The 16,476-nt window shown below is 37.7% G+C and overlaps 3 protein-coding genes across 5 annotated transcripts in view; all 3 read left to right on the top strand.

Moving 5' to 3' along the window:
- LOC146385235 (phospholipid-transporting ATPase ABCA1-like) overlaps nt 1–4,308 on the top strand; it is a 35,568-nt gene extending 31,260 nt beyond the window's left edge. For both annotated transcript variants that reach the window (XM_084930853.1, XM_084930852.1), the window contains exons 41-49: nt 61–190; nt 299–482; nt 606–712; nt 861–1,002; nt 1,219–1,353; nt 1,494–1,597; nt 1,715–1,807; nt 2,035–2,278; nt 2,370–4,308. In XM_084930853.1, coding sequence (XP_084786979.1) covers nt 61–190; nt 299–482; nt 606–712; nt 861–1,002; nt 1,219–1,353; nt 1,494–1,597; nt 1,715–1,807; nt 2,035–2,278; nt 2,370–2,513 — 1,283 coding nt within the window. In that variant the 3' untranslated portion in view covers nt 2,514–4,308. The remainder of the gene's footprint in view (nt 1–60; nt 191–298; nt 483–605; nt 713–860; nt 1,003–1,218; nt 1,354–1,493; nt 1,598–1,714; nt 1,808–2,034; nt 2,279–2,369) is intronic.
- A 115-nt stretch (nt 4,309–4,423) lies between these two features.
- Nucleotides 4,424–7,044, top strand: spink4 (serine peptidase inhibitor, Kazal type 4). Of its 2 annotated transcripts, none has more exons than XM_084930856.1 (4): nt 4,424–5,309; nt 5,855–5,880; nt 6,031–6,143; nt 6,893–7,044. In XM_084930856.1, the coding sequence occupies exons 1-4, from the start codon at nt 5,258–5,260 to the stop codon at nt 6,936–6,938; spliced, it is 237 nt and encodes a 78-aa protein (XP_084786982.1). In that variant the 5' UTR covers nt 4,424–5,257; the 3' UTR covers nt 6,939–7,044. The 2 variants fall into 2 exon arrangements, with proteins under 2 accessions (XP_084786982.1, XP_084786981.1); XM_084930855.1 differs by having other exon boundaries at nt 4,969–5,309; nt 5,849–5,880.
- A 102-nt stretch (nt 7,045–7,146) lies between these two features.
- On the top strand, nt 7,147–16,152 carry stra6l (STRA6-like). The gene is made up of 18 exons (XM_084930854.1): nt 7,147–7,597; nt 8,019–8,091; nt 8,851–8,951; nt 9,513–9,643; nt 9,728–9,848; nt 10,072–10,117; nt 10,277–10,402; nt 11,054–11,127; nt 12,388–12,496; nt 12,625–12,778; nt 13,062–13,137; nt 13,273–13,354; nt 13,465–13,513; nt 13,770–13,887; nt 13,988–14,107; nt 14,534–14,697; nt 15,120–15,263; nt 15,380–16,152. Exons 1-18 carry the CDS (start codon nt 7,572–7,574, stop codon nt 15,598–15,600), a joined length of 1,935 nt encoding a protein of 644 aa, XP_084786980.1. The 5' UTR covers nt 7,147–7,571; the 3' UTR covers nt 15,601–16,152.
- Nucleotides 16,153–16,476: the final 324 nt, after the last annotated feature.

Below are 16,476 nucleotides of genomic sequence, written 5' to 3'. Positions count from 1 at the left end.
TAGTTTTTGACAAGGTACGAAAAATAAGTGTTTGTTCCTAAAATGTATGTCCTGTTGTAGGTGAAAACCGGTTCCGCTCTCCTCTGGCCTGGGACATGGTTGGAAAGAACTTGTTTGCAATGGCCATTGAGGGTGTTGTCTTCTTCTGTATAACCGTCCTCATTCAGTATCACTTCTGCTTCAAGGCCAGGTGGGGGAAACTTATTACATACATGTGATTATTCTGTTTTAAATGCATTAAACTTTGTTCTCCATATCACAACACTCAGACCTGACTCCTTTCCTCCCTAACTTTCAGGTCATCCACTAGTCATCTGAAGCCCATCGGAGAGGAAGATGAGGATGTGGCAAGAGAGCGACAGCGCATCCTCAGCGGTGGAGGACAGTCAGACATCCTGGAGCTCAGACAGCTCACCAAGATTTACAAGCGTAAACAGAAGCCAGCAGTGGACCGGCTGTGTGTTGGCATCCCTCCTGGAGAGGTATTGCTGTCTTTTAGCTTTCATACATATGAGGATGAGTAATTTCTTTTTCAGTTAAGGATTAGCAGATGGCATTTTGAATGTGAAATATTAAGTAGAATATATTCTTCCTCTTTCCTGCAGTGTTTTGGTTTGCTGGGGGTGAATGGAGCAGGAAAAACCAGCACCTTCAAAATGCTGACAGGAGATTCTGTGGTAACAAGTGGCGAGGCCTACCTGGCTGGCAAGAGGTGAGAGACAAGAAAAGACGTCATATCATACGACACTATGTAGATTACAACACTACTTAATTCATGAAAAGGTGTTACATTTCAGGTTTCTTTTTCTTTCTTCATATCACTTAAAAAACCCACTTTAATCTATTTTCTCTAACTGCAGTGTAACCACAGAGATAGATGAAGTCCATCAGAACATGGGCTACTGTCCTCAGTTTGATGCTATCAATGACCTACTGACTGGCAGAGAGCATCTCGAGTTTTATGCTATCCTGAGAGGAGTGCCCGAGAAGGAAGTCTGTGAGGTCAGCAACAAGCATACACACGTGATACATATTTGCCTTTTACACGTAAACTACACCTATAATTCTACTTGTGCAGTGTTGTTGTTTGTTTGGGTTTTTTTCCTATTTTGTATTTCAACTAGACACTTTACCTGATAATGATAACACTTTCAGCCATGATGTCATGTTTCAGCCAGAAGTCAGTTTAACACACGCAAAACTCTAACCCTCCACTAGGTGGCAGACTGGGGCATCCGTAAACTGGGTTTGATGAAGTATGTGGACAAGGCAGCTGGCAGCTACAGTGGAGGAAATATGAGGAAACTTTCTACTGCTATTGCTCTAATAGGAGGACCACCTGTTGTGTTTCTGGTCAGTGAAACTAATAATAATAATAATAATAATAATAATAATAAAGCATTGCTGAATGTTAAAGCTCCTAAAGTCAGTGAACTGTCTCGTAAATATGATTGTGTAGCAGCAGCTGAGTACCTGCTCTTACATGTTCGCAGGATGAACCAACTACAGGCATGGACCCCAAGGCACGTCGTGCTCTCTGGAACGCCATCCTGAGCATCATCAAAGAGGGGCGATCTGTAGTCCTGACCTCTCACAGGTTCGACAGGCCCTTCCGGTCCATGTGTTTGTTTACCTGGGCATTCTTTCTTTTTCTTTCTTTTTTTTTTTTCTAATTCCCCCCTTATGAATATTTTTCTTATGTGTCTTGTAATAGTATGGAGGAGTGTGAAGCTCTTTGCACCAGGATGGCCATCATGGTCAACGGCAGGTTCCGCTGTCTGGGCAGCGTGCAGCACCTCAAAAACAGGTGAGACCACAAAAAATCACCTCTCACAACATTGTAGCTCACAAAAAGTCGTTTTACACTTTTAGCAAGATTAATGGTATTATTTTATGTTTATGACTATATATGGCAGCAATCCTGATTCTGTATTTCTGTCAGCTGCAGTAATGATTCATATGAAGGAAAGACTGGTCTTCAGCCCCATAGCAGGGAAAAAAACTGAATGTATATATATTTAATATACTTGTTAGATTTGGAGATGGCTACACAATCATCCTACGGGTGGCGGGACCAGACCCAGACCTTAGGCCAGTAATGGACTTCATAGAAAGGGAGCTACCAGGGAGCACGTTGAAGGAGAAGCACCGCAACATGCTCCAGTACCAGCTTCCCTCATCCCTCACCTCTCTCGCCCGAATCTTCTCCCTGCTCTCAAAGAACAAAGAGGCTCTCAGCATAGAGGACTACTCTGTTTCTCAGACCACTTTAGACCAAGTAAGCAAACTTACAAACAATCATTATGAACATCCAACTTCAATTTAAGCATGCTCATTTGTTTTTCCTCTTCTTCGCCCTCCTTTTCCAGGTGTTTGTAAATTTTGCCAAGGACCAAAGTGATGAGGACCACTTGAAAGATGTCCATCTGAGCAAGCGGGACGCTGTTGTAGTGGACATTTCCCAGCTGAACTCTTTTCTCACAGACAACAAGACCAGGGAGAGCTGTGTCTGATTCCACAACATACCATCTGTGGGAGTTGCAATGCTTCGCCCACCCTCCCCACGACCGAGAAAAGATGGACCACTAAACTCTGGGGAGACAGACTGCGTTCATTTTTTTTTTCTACTTTTTAGTCTTTTTCAATTGTCATCATTTCTCAGTGGACCTGCATTTCAATGCACAGCCTCTTGAAAAGGCAGAGACTGCAGGTATTGTGACAGACACTGAAACAATGAAAGCTCAATGCAAATCAATGCAAGAAATATATATATAATTATGTTTAAGATGACGAGATATTTCTGTGAGGGTAGGAGACAGGTGCTTCTCCTTCACTAGATTGACAGAAAGAAAGGAAAGACTCAGAACACTTGAACTGACAGCAGAATTTTAATGCTGTATTAGACTGGAAAGCATGTGTAGCCTAGCTACCCACTCAATGGGCAAGACCCAGGGGACGGCAGAAGATCTCTCAGTTTTAAACCCATTTCCTAAAGTAGTTAGCTGTGGTCAGTGAGGGTGTTTATATATTTGCCTGTATGGAGAAATCAGGATGATATAAAAAAAACAAAAACAAATTTGGATCAGTCACTGCCAGCTGTTAAACCTGTTCAACCTTTTTAACCTGGTTAAAAACAGACTGACTGCTTTTTTATTCAGGGTCAAACCTTTCTAGATTTCTTTTCATTACCAAGCGCAGTTTGGGGGATTTTTTTCTATATCAAATGATGGTTAAAAAAAAGCTTTTACAATCCACTTTCAGTCACAAATGTGCAATCATCAGCATAGTAATTTTTACTAATTACATTTTTAAAGGTAATTTAATTCCTCCAGGCAAACATAACCTTGACAGAGTTACTTTTCTTCGAATAACAATTAAGAACTGCTAACCAAGTTGTTTTGTTTTTATTTGTCGTACTTGGTGTCCTTGACATTGTCCAGCATAGTGCCTAAACTGGTGGAGACAGAAATTTGAGCACTCCATTAAAACAACAATGTATGTAGGCTGCCAAGGAATGTATAAGACAGATACCAACATGCATCAAAGCACAAAAAAGCCCAATTTCTTTGTGTGTATAGAGAAACTTGACTGTTTTGTTTTAAAGTGTGTCCTTCATCGTGAAAAAACAACAACAACAAAAAAAAAATCTTGTGGTTCTTTGTTATATGCACAAGATGTACAGTCTGCTATGCTGGCTTGTTGTTACTCACTCTGTCCTGTTCGGACAAAGGAGGGCTAAGGATTACTGAAGAATTTTTGAAAGTCAAATGGAAATATATAGTGCATGCTTTCCAATGGGCCACACACCTGGACTGTCCGGCCTTTTTTCTGTGTACCAAAGCATGCCGCCAGATCTGAGTGTGACCAGGATGTGCTTTTATAAACATCAGTGCGAGGGTACCACGGAAGCTTTTCAGACCTGAGCCAGTGCCGATGTGGATATTATGTACAGTAGCAATTTTGTGACGTCAAGTCGAAAAAAAAAGATGTTACCAGTGGAGTGAACAAACAGTATCTGTGCCAAATGAAGATGAATATGTATCCTTAACCAACCAGCATAATCTGGAGGAGGCAAATGTTTTTTAAAGTTTGTGTTGTGCTTTTATCCATCAGCTCAGTCAAAATCCTCCTATTCTCATTGTCAACAGCGTGAAACAAACTTGTGCTCTCATTCAGTCTTATTTAGACTGCAAGTTCTTTCTATCCTCTGGTCATGTTGCCAAATTCTACTCTGTCCACGTCCATAAACTGCCACACTGAAGGTATCTGTGCTGTCAGTAGCTCTAATATAGGACAAGCTGTTGAGATATTTTGTTTATAAGAGCTAGTCAGTGAGCCAGGCTAAAATCGAGGACCATGTCAAATAATATTTTTGCTTGTAATGCTTTATAGTTCAGAAGTCCAATCCAGGCTTTAAGGTGATAACAGGTGCTCTGTTTCATGCGGAATCTTGGAAGGGGGTTCCAATATCTCGGGGATAACTGCTCTGGGGCTGACTCTGTTACCAACACCAAGGGTCTGATCCCCATCCCACCAAACCCCTGTTTTAAATTTGAGCACTTTATAGGTTTAGTATAGTCTTTTATTTCAACTATTTTAAAGTGGAAATCATGGCAGAAGAGACATGTAAAAATAAACCTCTGCACTGGAATACAGACAAAACAAAGTTAATCCACTGCATAAAAGGATTTGTTTGAAACTTGAAATAGAGAACAAAGGCTTACATGTGATCGAGAAAAATGAGTGAAATAGTCAAAAGCAGAGATAGTAGCAAGTTAACGAGAGAGCGAGACAGTACTAAGGTAGGGATTTTTCTCTTCTCATGCTCAATATTATTATTTGTTTACATTTTTAAGTATTATGGCCGTTTGTGGTTGTTACCCATTGTGTATAGTTATTCTTTACATTAATAAATTCATACATTTTCAAAAAAAAAAAAAAGGCTCACGATGTGATTACTTTGACTTTGCTTTCACAGTACCTGTGTGCTAGATTAAAAAAAGAAAAAAAGGGTGGGCTTGTCACATGGAAGTTTGTAGCTACTGGATGAACAAAAGATCAGTTTATGTTTGGGTGTGTGGGTTAATGTGTGCTGGTGACTAAGTTTCTAGAGATTTCATGCGTCTGTGTGTCCATTTTCATCTGCTGTGTTCCCACACACGTATACACACCCACCACACACACATTTTATTTGCCTTTAAAAAGAGAAGCATACTCACGGGTTCCTGTCACTCCGAGTTATTCATCCACCAACATCATGACCGGGAGAGTTGTTTTTCTGGGACTTCTGCTCATCTGTGTGACTGCAGGTAACAAAGAAAAGCCCTCTATTCTAAACTAACAATCATTCTTCTGTATGTGGGGTACTTTTAAATGAAATTATATTTGTGTTAGATCGGGGTTTGTTCGTTCGGGGAGCAGCTGCAGTTGTAGAAGCACACTGACATAATGAAGTTTTATTGTTTTACAACACTGAGTTGAAGGGTTTATGCTTCAACACTGATCACCAAAAACAACAGTCAAATGTCACAGACAAAATATCTGTAAAGTATAATTAAGTTAGTTAGTTACTTAGTTACATATGCATACGCATTTTGCAATATGGGGCTGTTATGTCAGGTGTGTCAGTTTTACTTTAGTTAAACTAAATTCTATGCACTCTTACACTTAGTGAACATTTTACATATTAACAATACAATAGTAGTAGTTTCTCATTCTAGTGCACAGTTTGAATCAGTGTAGTTACCTATTTGAAGGCCAAATGATTTCTTTGGCCTTTTTTATTTCTTGACTATTATATGAACTATTTTTAATATATATATTTTTAAGTTTTCTTTGTTTTTTTAAGGTGCAGAAGAGAGGTCTGGACTCATGAGAAAGGTGACATATTTTTAAATAGAAACTTTATATTTGAGTACTTTCAGGGATTGGATTTGTTTTAACTGAAGCTACAGCTTTGTTGCCAAAATGTTGTTAGTATTATTGTATCTATTATAGAATATAAATGACAAATGTTTACCTTTCTGCCAGCCTACTTGTCCTGACACGGCAGAGATTGTGGCGTGTCCTTTGAACCTCTCTCCTGTATGTGGCAGCGATGGAAACACTTATGCAAATGAGTGTCAGCTGTGTGCCCAGAGACAGTGAGTACACACAGCTGCTCTACACTCCCAGTATTCACACATTACTTCAACATCACCCAAGCCTGCATTAAGGAGGATATAATACTTGCACATCCCTCTGTTTGTAAAAAATAAAAAATTAGACAAATAATTGCTTCATGATTCAAATAATGAAGCTTTCCAGTTCAGTCTTGATTCATTTTTACGAGTAATAAGCATGTAGATGTTAGTGATTTTTTAGGAAAGTAATAGTTATATCATGGGAAATTATAAAGTTCTACATTTGAACAGGTCATTTAGCAGCAATGCTCTTATTCAATATTGCCAAAAATACTGACAAAACTATAGAAGATAGGATTAAGATAAGATAAAATCCTTACATAGGAAATATTGTGAGTCTGAGTAAAATAAATAAAGTCAATGCTGCGGTAATGTGAGGGTTGTTTTTTTTTATCAGATAATGATTAAAATAAAACATTTATCTTGGCTTATATAGGCTTGAATCTTCCTCAAATGACAGACAAGTTTAGCTACAGGAAAGTAATGCTATTTTAGGATGATGTCATTCTTTTAAAAAAAGATCTCTGTCTCTGTTTCTCCCTCTTTCTGTTTGTTCATGACCCGTTAACTCCTGACACATTTTATCTCTGTTCACAGATGAAATGTGACCTGTGGTTAACATGACCTCATTTTCACTCTTTATCATATGTTAAACGAAAAGTCATCTGACAGAAATCATCTCAGTCATGTCGTTATTATTTTCTTATCAGATCAACGAAGATGGACATTATGATTGTCAAAGAGCAGAGTTGCTGACTGCCACACCTGGTGATGTCACTGTCAAGGGCCCAATCAGAATCAAGTGAAATGATTCCAACTGTTTTAAATACTTACCGCAATCAATAAATATCATTCAACAGTGTGCTTGGGGTATTTTCTTTTGTTATCCACCAAATTCACATTTCACCAAAGCAGACAATAATAAGGAGAGCGAAACAGACGAAAGATTGAACAAATGTTTCAGTGAAGACCATGCTGAATAGAAGAAAGAAAGAAGAGATTTGTTATTTAGAGACAGGAATCAGTGTAACATTCCTTTGTAAAGTGAAGACACAAGGTGAATGAACACTTGGTTATCTAACTGGGTGAGCTAACTGTTTACACTCCTTTCACTGAGTAACACAGTGGTCGATAGTGTATATGTGTGGCAGAAAGAGGAAGGACTGGACAGACAAAGAGCGAGAGCAAACGAAAAAAGAAAAAACACAGAGGACAGTAAAACAGCAGAGTTATAAAAGTGTTGAGTCCTGAGGTCAAAGGTCAACTTCATATTAGTCACATGACTAAAACCAGGAAAAGGAGAAGTGGGATCACTCCACAGCCTGCTTTATCTTTACAGCACAGCAGAAACAAAGCTTTCTGGACAGTAATGAACCAACTTATCGAAAGATGATTAGAAACTTGCTGGAACATGAGTGAGTACAAACTTTAAACACTAAATGTTAAACGTGTTACATTACAGATCTTTACTTTGCTATAGTCAACTGTATATTGTTGTCGCAGTTCGAGCTTACAAACTGATTCTAGGAGTTTGAAACAAAGACACAGGGACAGAACTTGAACTGACTTTATCAGTGCACTATGAACCCTTTTTATTAAATGCTCTTTTATCTCTATCTGATTTAGTAAGTAAAGCTTTGGTAAGGTTTTGCAAGGCTTATTCCACTCAGATCAGCACTTTAGTTTAAATAGGCTCTGTCCTGTTGGTGTCTTTTTAGTCTATGAAATTAATTTGTACTCAGCAGAACAAAAGGGAACAAACTAGGTGTTCCTTAATTTGTCATGTGTTACAGTGCATTATGTTACATTGTGTTCATAGTACCGTTGTTTCTCCAGGGTCTCCCCGGATGAGGATTGTCACCAAAGAGTGTCTGTGGACCTAATCTTGCATCTTTCACTCATACCAGCAGTAAGCTATTCATTCATTAAAACTGCATCTTAGACATGGTCAACTACAACACTGCCTATATTAAGACCATATTAATAATGCAGAGTTTCAGAAACTCCCTTAATAATTGAAATTTGTTTTGTATTTGAACAACTCAAGTAGTATGTAGTGTCCCAACTTAATTTCAGCCAGGCCTATTTTATTCAAAAGATGTCTATTATCCATGGTGGGGTGTTTTTTTTATTACTAACTTTTTTTGTAGAGAATTGAAAAACATTTGTTTCAAATAGTAATGTGTTAAATTACTACGTTATCAAAAAAAAAAATTATATTTACTATTCCACCCAACAGTGGCCAGAAATACAAGCCAAAAACTGTCACCTAACTCAAGAAATGAATAAGTGTTGTGTGTGCTCACAACAGAAAACTTAGCACTCTAACTTTGAATGGTAACTTTAGTCACTTTTACTGAAGACAACATTAAAAAAATAAAAGAAAGTCTGGGGTGACTCTATACTTTTGCATAGTATTGTGTAACCAATGATTACGAGTAGCACTAGCGCAGTGCTACTGGGAATGCAGGGTAACAGCATAGCAACATACAAAAAAACTGCTGCCACAATAAGTGAGCAGCACTGACTGGTGCAGCAATATATAAGAATCAAATAAAGCCTTTATAAGAGATCCATATGCTCACCCTATTTCCTTGTTCACACAGTTGATGCGAACGTGACATTATTATTTATTATAGTATTTATGATGTGATATCTTTTCATCCAGGTGTTGATTGCAGGGGTGCTGTCATTCCTCCAGAAACGAGCCCAGAGGCTGGCCATTGACGACAGACTGCCATTCCTAGATCGACGTTTTGCTATAGTTGTGTAAGTCAACAGGAGTAGTAACAACAGATGGGTCCTCAAGTCAGTGTCTTATCTTTTATTATACAATAAAACGAGACGTAAATATCAGTCATAAGTTTTTAGTTTTAAACTAATGTATTAGTGTAAGAATTAATTAATTACGCAATCATCTAGGTAAGGAATTCTCAGAAAGTTGATTTTGTTCTTTGTTTTCAGTGGGAGAACGTTCTCCCTCTCATGACTGAAACCAGCACCATTGATGAACAATGGGAACAATTACTCGTCAGCCCGTTGTTTGTCAGTAGTGCTAGTTTCAGTCTTTATGCAAAACCACTGTTTATAACGTTGGGGAAACCTGCATTCAGCTGAGACCGAAGAAGTCACTTGGATGGGTGACGAAACCGTTGTCCTACTGAAAACGCTACGTCCAGATGACCAGAATCAACTTTTTGGGATATCCCCTACTAAGTTTCACTGACATCCTTTAAGAATCATTTACTTGTGTCTGTAATGTATGACTACAGCATCACTATGGCTTTTTCTGTACTTATGGTTGTTTTTCTATTAATCATTGTGCCTCAGCCCTTTGGATACTGTAGGCAGCCTCAGTAATCGTTGGTCTTATGGCTTTGCCTTTGGGGCCGTATCAAGCAGCGTCTTGCTCCTGTTCTCTGAAAACTACGTCCCGTTCACTGTTCCATCCTGGGCCAGAGGTACATTGTTTTCCTCTTACTTTTTTACTGTAGAGTTTCCAAGAATTGTGTTGACAGATACACTGTTCTGACTGTTATCCTCAGCTTTTGTGTACCTGATTGGAGCTTTAGAAGTTGGCTTGGTTTATTTCCCTTTCTTTGCCTGTCTGTCCACACCATTCAGAATGACAGGGGCAGTGCTGGGAATACTCTACTCTCTATTTTGGTAAATATTCAGACATAGTCTATGTATGCATGTTTTACAACATCATTTAAAGCTTCTCAAAAACTAAAACAAAAATAAACTAATGGTTAATTTAAAAAAAGAACTAAAAACACAAAATATAATAAAAAAGTTGGAGATTAAATAGATGGATTAACTGGTTGATGTGTGGGTGATTTAATTTTTATTAACAACCGTATTACACATTTGTGTTTTTATGTTGTAGGATAGGAATTACAGCCTGGGAAACAGTCACTTGTCCCAGTGGTAAGGTAGGAAACCCAGCAATGTACCGTCCATCAAGCTTTCACAATATTCGACCCATGTTAATTAAAAACATTCAACTCTGCTGAACATTTAGCTATGAAGTTGCCTAGTGCATTAAGCTTTGAAGAACACATTTATGATTGTCTGTGTTTATGGTTTTAAAGATACTGGGTAAATACCAGAAGGTGATTTCCCAGTGGCCCCGTATGCTCTCCCTTATCTTCCTCTTCGGGCGATTTATTTACATCCTGGTCAAAGCTATTCGAATACGCCTGCACATGGAACAAGAGGTCAGAAATACCAATACATGGATTGTGATGATTCCTACTAAATACGTGTACAACATAACGTCATTACTGCCATCAAGAATATTATGTTGTTGGTAGCAAATTTGTGTGCATGTGCCCCATTCTGCCTGTAAACACAATAGCTCAAATATTTTTTATATTCTGATAAAACTTTGTAAGGGTGTAGAGTGGGGATGTGTTAACATTACATTAAAATTTGACTTACATTCACCAAGGTCTTCAAGTTGAACTTAATGATTTATTGGTTAAAAATGGACAAAAAGTCTCATTACCTCATTACACAAACTATTATTCTTACCAGTGTAGTTTGTATTTTCAACACACATACACATTTTACTAAAAATAATTACAATAAAAATTATGTCAGGTATTCTCTATTGAAATGGGCTTCAGCAGGGCAAACAACAATAGCCTGCAGTACAAACTTCCTTACATTTTAAAAAAAGAACAAAGAAAACAAAATTCATACATTAAAAATACAAAGATAATAAAATGAATACTACCCAGATAGTAGCTGCCTTGGTTGAAGTCGATGTCAGTTGCTATCTTAATAACGTTTTTTTTTTTCAAGTTACAATTTTTTATGAATATAGTGAATTTTGTCTGAGTATGAATGTCTGAATCTGTTGCCAGGACTCTGCAGAGCTAACTGAGCAACACCAGGTTCAGCATGTTAAGAGACTGCTGCGAAAGACACCCGGACATAGGTAAATACACCCACTCATGTACACGAATGAAATTGGTTTAAGGCTGCCGGCAACCAGCGCCATCTTACCCTTCCTCCCGTACAGACATTACACAGACATCACATGGGGAAGACAGGTCAGAGAGGTAGAACAATGGAGGAGAAAAAGGAACTCCACCCATACTGATACTGAGCTCCTAAAGTGAGATCAGTTTGAGAACAAAATAGAGAACATTGTTGTATGTATGTGTCAGTGTACATGCGTATGCGTGCATGTGTGTCTGTGTGTCCCGTGTTTAACTAAGAGAAAGTGTCCATACACCGAAAGTCAACAGTCCTTCAGTCAATGCAGGTGGCCTTGAAGGATGTTTTGACCAGAGTCCAAACACGCTCCCGTTATCAGGGAGAAGAATTTGTTGTTCTGGAGCCGCATGAGTGAAGAAGATGGTTGTTTGGGTTAGTGCGTTACTGGTCACCAAGTCTATCAATTCCCACTGAAGAGCTGTGAGCTTCTCCAAGATCTTATCCATATTGTGTTCAATAAACACAGTCTGAGTACTCATGGCTTGCCCATCATCAGTCATGTCGGCCAGCCTTGTGGGGTTTTGAACAGCTGTAACCTCTTCCTTTGTTCTTTGATAAACCAGGTCTGATCAGCCAGAACTCTGTTATCATGGTTCCGAATAGGTAGATGTCGTTCAATCTCCTCCATCGAGAGTGTCACCACGCACACAATGCAACCGACCATCAAGTATCCATCAGCAAACTTCTGCAGGACAATTGCCCAAGCCCAAGCTTCTCAATGGGGTGTCAATTTTGTTAAGGGACCAGTTGATCAAATTCCTAATTCTTTAAGTTTTAGAGAACAAGACTGAGAGACTCTCAGAGGGTTAGAGTTAGAGCTAGACTAGACAAAGACATGAGAAGCCAAGCAGGGAAAGATATTTGAGATTTCCTGAATTTGTATGTATTTTTACAAATCTTCAGGGTATCCTAGTTTCATTCTAATATAAAATGTGAATCAACATTGGATGTTAAGTTTTAATGATTGCATTTTATAGAAACCGAGCTTCAGACTGATTTAAAGTCCAGTCTGGTGTGTTCAAGCCATTTCAAAAGGTTTTAGTATCAAAAATGTGAGAGTTAACAATCCAGCTAATTGAAAATCACACGTGTCACAGTTCTGTAGAGAATTTTCAGTGCTGTTAAAAAAAATGCTGCAGCTGCTATTGAACCTAAGAACAGGACAAATTGAAACTTTTCATCCATCTTTGTGTTGCAGTATGCCACTTACCTGGTTCCAAAGGAGGGTTTATGAGTGGGACCCCTACTTCAAGTTTCCCAGCAGAATCATTGGCACTGTTGTAATATCCCTAATAGGCCTATATACGGTACGGAAAAGTATATTTTATGATTTTCTTGAATCGTCTAATTGATTCCCTTTGTTTGGTGTTATTTAAATGATTTATGCTTCTTCTGCGGGGACTCCTATATTCATTTGTCTTTTCCATTCCTTTAGATGACACTAGCAGACTACAGTGTCAGTAGTTCTACTTTTGACAAAATTGAAACTTGGAAAAATACACTGAAAGATGTGGTTACTGCATGTAACGAGACAGAATCCCTGGGATACGTGGTACCACAGCTGGAAGAATTTATCGTCGTGGCCAGGAGTAAGTTGTTCCTTCAGACTTTTAAAGGGGGAGCATTTATGAACCCTGTGATTAATATCACATATTATGTGTAAAGTGGATATCAGACGCATTTTATTTCCTGCTGTTTCGAGAGTTAATATTGCCAGTAGGAATTACCAAATAAACCTCTATTAGAAAATTGAATAATATTTTTGTTAAATATTAGGAACACAATGGTCATCGCCATTTATAAGAATACAAAGTAATATACAGTAATATAAAGTTATGCATGTTTGCATTTATGTTTGTTTGTTTATTTAAGAATCCTGGCTAGCCACCACCATCTTTGCCAGTCTTAACTCTGTTGCCTACACCTTCCATGTTTTGGCATGTTACAGGTAAGAAATTTAAGAAACGGGTATAATGACTGTTAGCTATATTTAGTTTACAGCAAGACTACCATTTCTACTACCAGAAAGCAGACAAACAGATCTGAATATGTCTGTAATTTAATGAGCTTACTGTTGCTTTAGGAAACACTTAAGGAGGCTCTGGAAAGGACAGAAAGTCTTTCTTCCTGAGAAGTTTCATAAGCCTAGATCTGCTACAAGTGTGGTAAGCAAAACACTTGGATGCAAACACGCATACTGTAGAGCTGAAGTGATTTTAAATTATTGCATTCTTAACAAAGTACACAAAAACGTTTGTGCCATGAATTTTACCAGGCTTCCATTGCAAGATACTCGGGCTGGCAAATTGCTTTCACACTGTGGGGTAAGCTTTTCTTACCGTAAACTTTCAAAACAAGGACAACTGGCCTGATCTAAATAGGACATCCTGTATTAGGACTTGAGAACCAAATCTTAAGAATCATTTTCATACAGTAGCTTTCATCAAAATGCAAATCTATGTAGATGTAATCTATGCCAATAGATGAAATTAATCACAGAAAAGCTGTCTGACTTATTATACAGGCAGCTATTATAAGGAAAATATTTTTACAGTTGTTAATTATTTCTGCTTTTTTTAGGCTACCTGATTGTCCATTTTGTCCACTTCCTGTTTGCTTTGCTGATTGCTTACGTGGTGGTTCTTCCTATAATGAATGGGAAAGTGCTTAGCATGCTCTCCACACTTGGAACTATATTGTAAGGCTGTTTTTCTTTCTATAACTGTGTTGCTATGATTACATATATAAATTAATGTGCACTCTGGCTGACCTTTAATGTTTTTCTGTGTCTCTTTTAGTCTGACCATCTGCATTGTAATTAGCCTGGTGATTCTTCAAATAATTTTGGTTCAGATCTTCTTCCTTCAGAACAAAATAGATGCCACAGACAAAGAGAAACCTCTAGCCCTCAACAACAGGTAGGTGTATCTCATATAAAGTGTGTTCTTGAGTCACACCAACACTCAGATCTTTCATTTGGCAGCAATTAGTCGTGGTAGAAAAATACCAAAAGGCTGATGTAATTTCACTAACCCACGTTTTAAAAATCCAAAAATCTCTCGTAAATCTCACATACTCAGTAAGTGGCTCATTAGATAGCAGATACAAAATATTTAAAGTAGTATGAAAGCATTATTGACACTTTTTCAAGGAGATTTGCATATTCACAAGCAACCAGATGACCACCAGAGTCATAAAGAATTATAGTTAATATTTAATAGTTAATAGATATATATTGATTTCCAATACTAACATCACTTAACAATTATTTTTCAAATAGTAATAAGACAAAAGGATTTAACTCAAAGCACATTAACTTGAAATCACAATTTCCCCCTTTTTAGGAAGGCATTTCACTGCTTCAACTACTTCTTCTTTTTCTACAACGTGGTTATGGGGATGACCACCTGCATACTGAGGCTTCTTTTAAGCATTGTGGTGGGAACATGGTTGGTGTCTCGCATAGACCGAACTATTATGCAGAGGGGGTATGAGAACATGGATGCTGGTAAGCTTAGATTCAACTAAAAACATATAGATAAGAAAAAAAGATCACAGCCAAACCTAAACTCTTTGGTATTTTAATATACTGCGGTAATAATGAAAAATAATTTTATCATTCATATTATTTGATGTCCAGAAGACCGTTTGCCTTCCACATTCAGATGCATCCACGAGATGGCAGCATTTCAATGAGAATTACAAGTTACTTTGTCTCAAGGCAAATATTGGTATCAGTCAAATATTGATTAAAGCTAGTAAAAAAACAACAACAACAAAAAAAAGATGTTATTTCACAAAAAACATGTAAAAAACATGTAAAATGACAGCTTTGTGCTCATTTGTTCTTATGTTACTGCAATACCCTGTCTGATGGTGTGTGAATTTGTATCTCTGAATATTGATAATTGTATTTCCCCTTTTATCCAGGCTACACTACATGGATTGGGATGATCTTTGCTGATCATTATCACAACAACCCAGTCATGGTATCTTTCTGTCAGATGCTGGTGTCAAGTACGCTGCAGAGACACAATTCATCTGCTTACTCCACATTCGACAATAATGTGTCAGGTCAGTGGTGTGTCTGTGTGTCTCTTCCATTTATAGACACCTTTATACTGCTTTGACCTTTCTGTCATCTAATCTTTCTCAAACTTCTGTTTTATTATCACTTTCCGTTTGTTCAGAACCCCCTGTGAACAGTCGGGCCAGGAGGCGTTGGGCTTTGCTTTACACATTACTAAGGAACCCTCCCCTGATCATGCTAAGAAAGCACCACCTCTCCTCATCATCTCCCCCAGCAGACACAGTGCTGCAGGCTTGGATTTTGGCATCTCAAACACAGAGGCAACAGGCATTGTCAGAGCTGCCACCAGAGATCAAATTGCCACCAGAAGAAGACTGTTAATAACACATTTGATTCCGGTTCTTTAAAAAAATATAAGCTGGAATCCAATGAATGATGAAGACCTTTAATGGAGACTTGTTATAAAGCAGAAGGAAGTTTTTCAGCACTGCCATCTGACTAACCTAGATAATCTCACTACCTGTTATGTCACCAGCTGAGAGTGCCATAAATAAGTTTAAAACAACTTCACTAATTTGCTAGTTAGTGAATGTACTTCTTTTTAATGGAGTTCTGTGGCCTAGGGTCTGTGGGTTTTATGTGTGTATTGTTTTTTTTTACAAATACATAGTTTTTACTCAGACTTGGCATAAGAATTCAAACATGAGTTCATGCCATCTCTTTCCCTGACTCAGAATGAAAGCATCTGCTGTGAAGGCAAATTAAAAAAAATATAAATGTATAAATGCAGGGATAAACAAACCTTTGTATATTGTCACAACCTCTATGAGCTGGCCATACAGTTACTTGACCTACACTACACAGCTATTGTGCTTGTTATTTTTATTTTGTCTTGGCAGCATAAAATCTAACTGCTAATAAACATTACTTTTCCTTAAATGTCTGGTTGTGTTTAATAGTGAGCATTCATATATTTTTTTTATAGTAGTACATATATAGAAAGGCCAGTGTAGGTTGTCAGCTGAAAATAAAATCAAAATACAAATTAATAAAATGATACCAGAAATCCTAGAGTTGATGTTATTTGGATTAATACTTTGAACAATTAATCAAGGATAATGTATACCAGATGCAAAATTACTGGTATATTGTATGAATGATGCAAAACAGCATACTAATAATAAATTTACAACAAACATTTGCTTTGAGAATAGTGAAATAGTCTTTTTCTGCGATAAAAGTTTAAATTTTCCACAA

The sequence above is a fragment of the Perissodus microlepis genome, chromosome 6, assembly GCF_051167445.1.
Source record: "Perissodus microlepis isolate ML-2025 ecotype Zambia chromosome 6, ASM5116744v1, whole genome shotgun sequence".
NCBI classification, from domain to species: domain Eukaryota; kingdom Metazoa; phylum Chordata; class Actinopteri; order Cichliformes; family Cichlidae; genus Perissodus; species Perissodus microlepis.
Note: the sequence above shows the minus strand (reverse complement) of the source record. Positions and strands in the feature narration are given on the sequence as shown.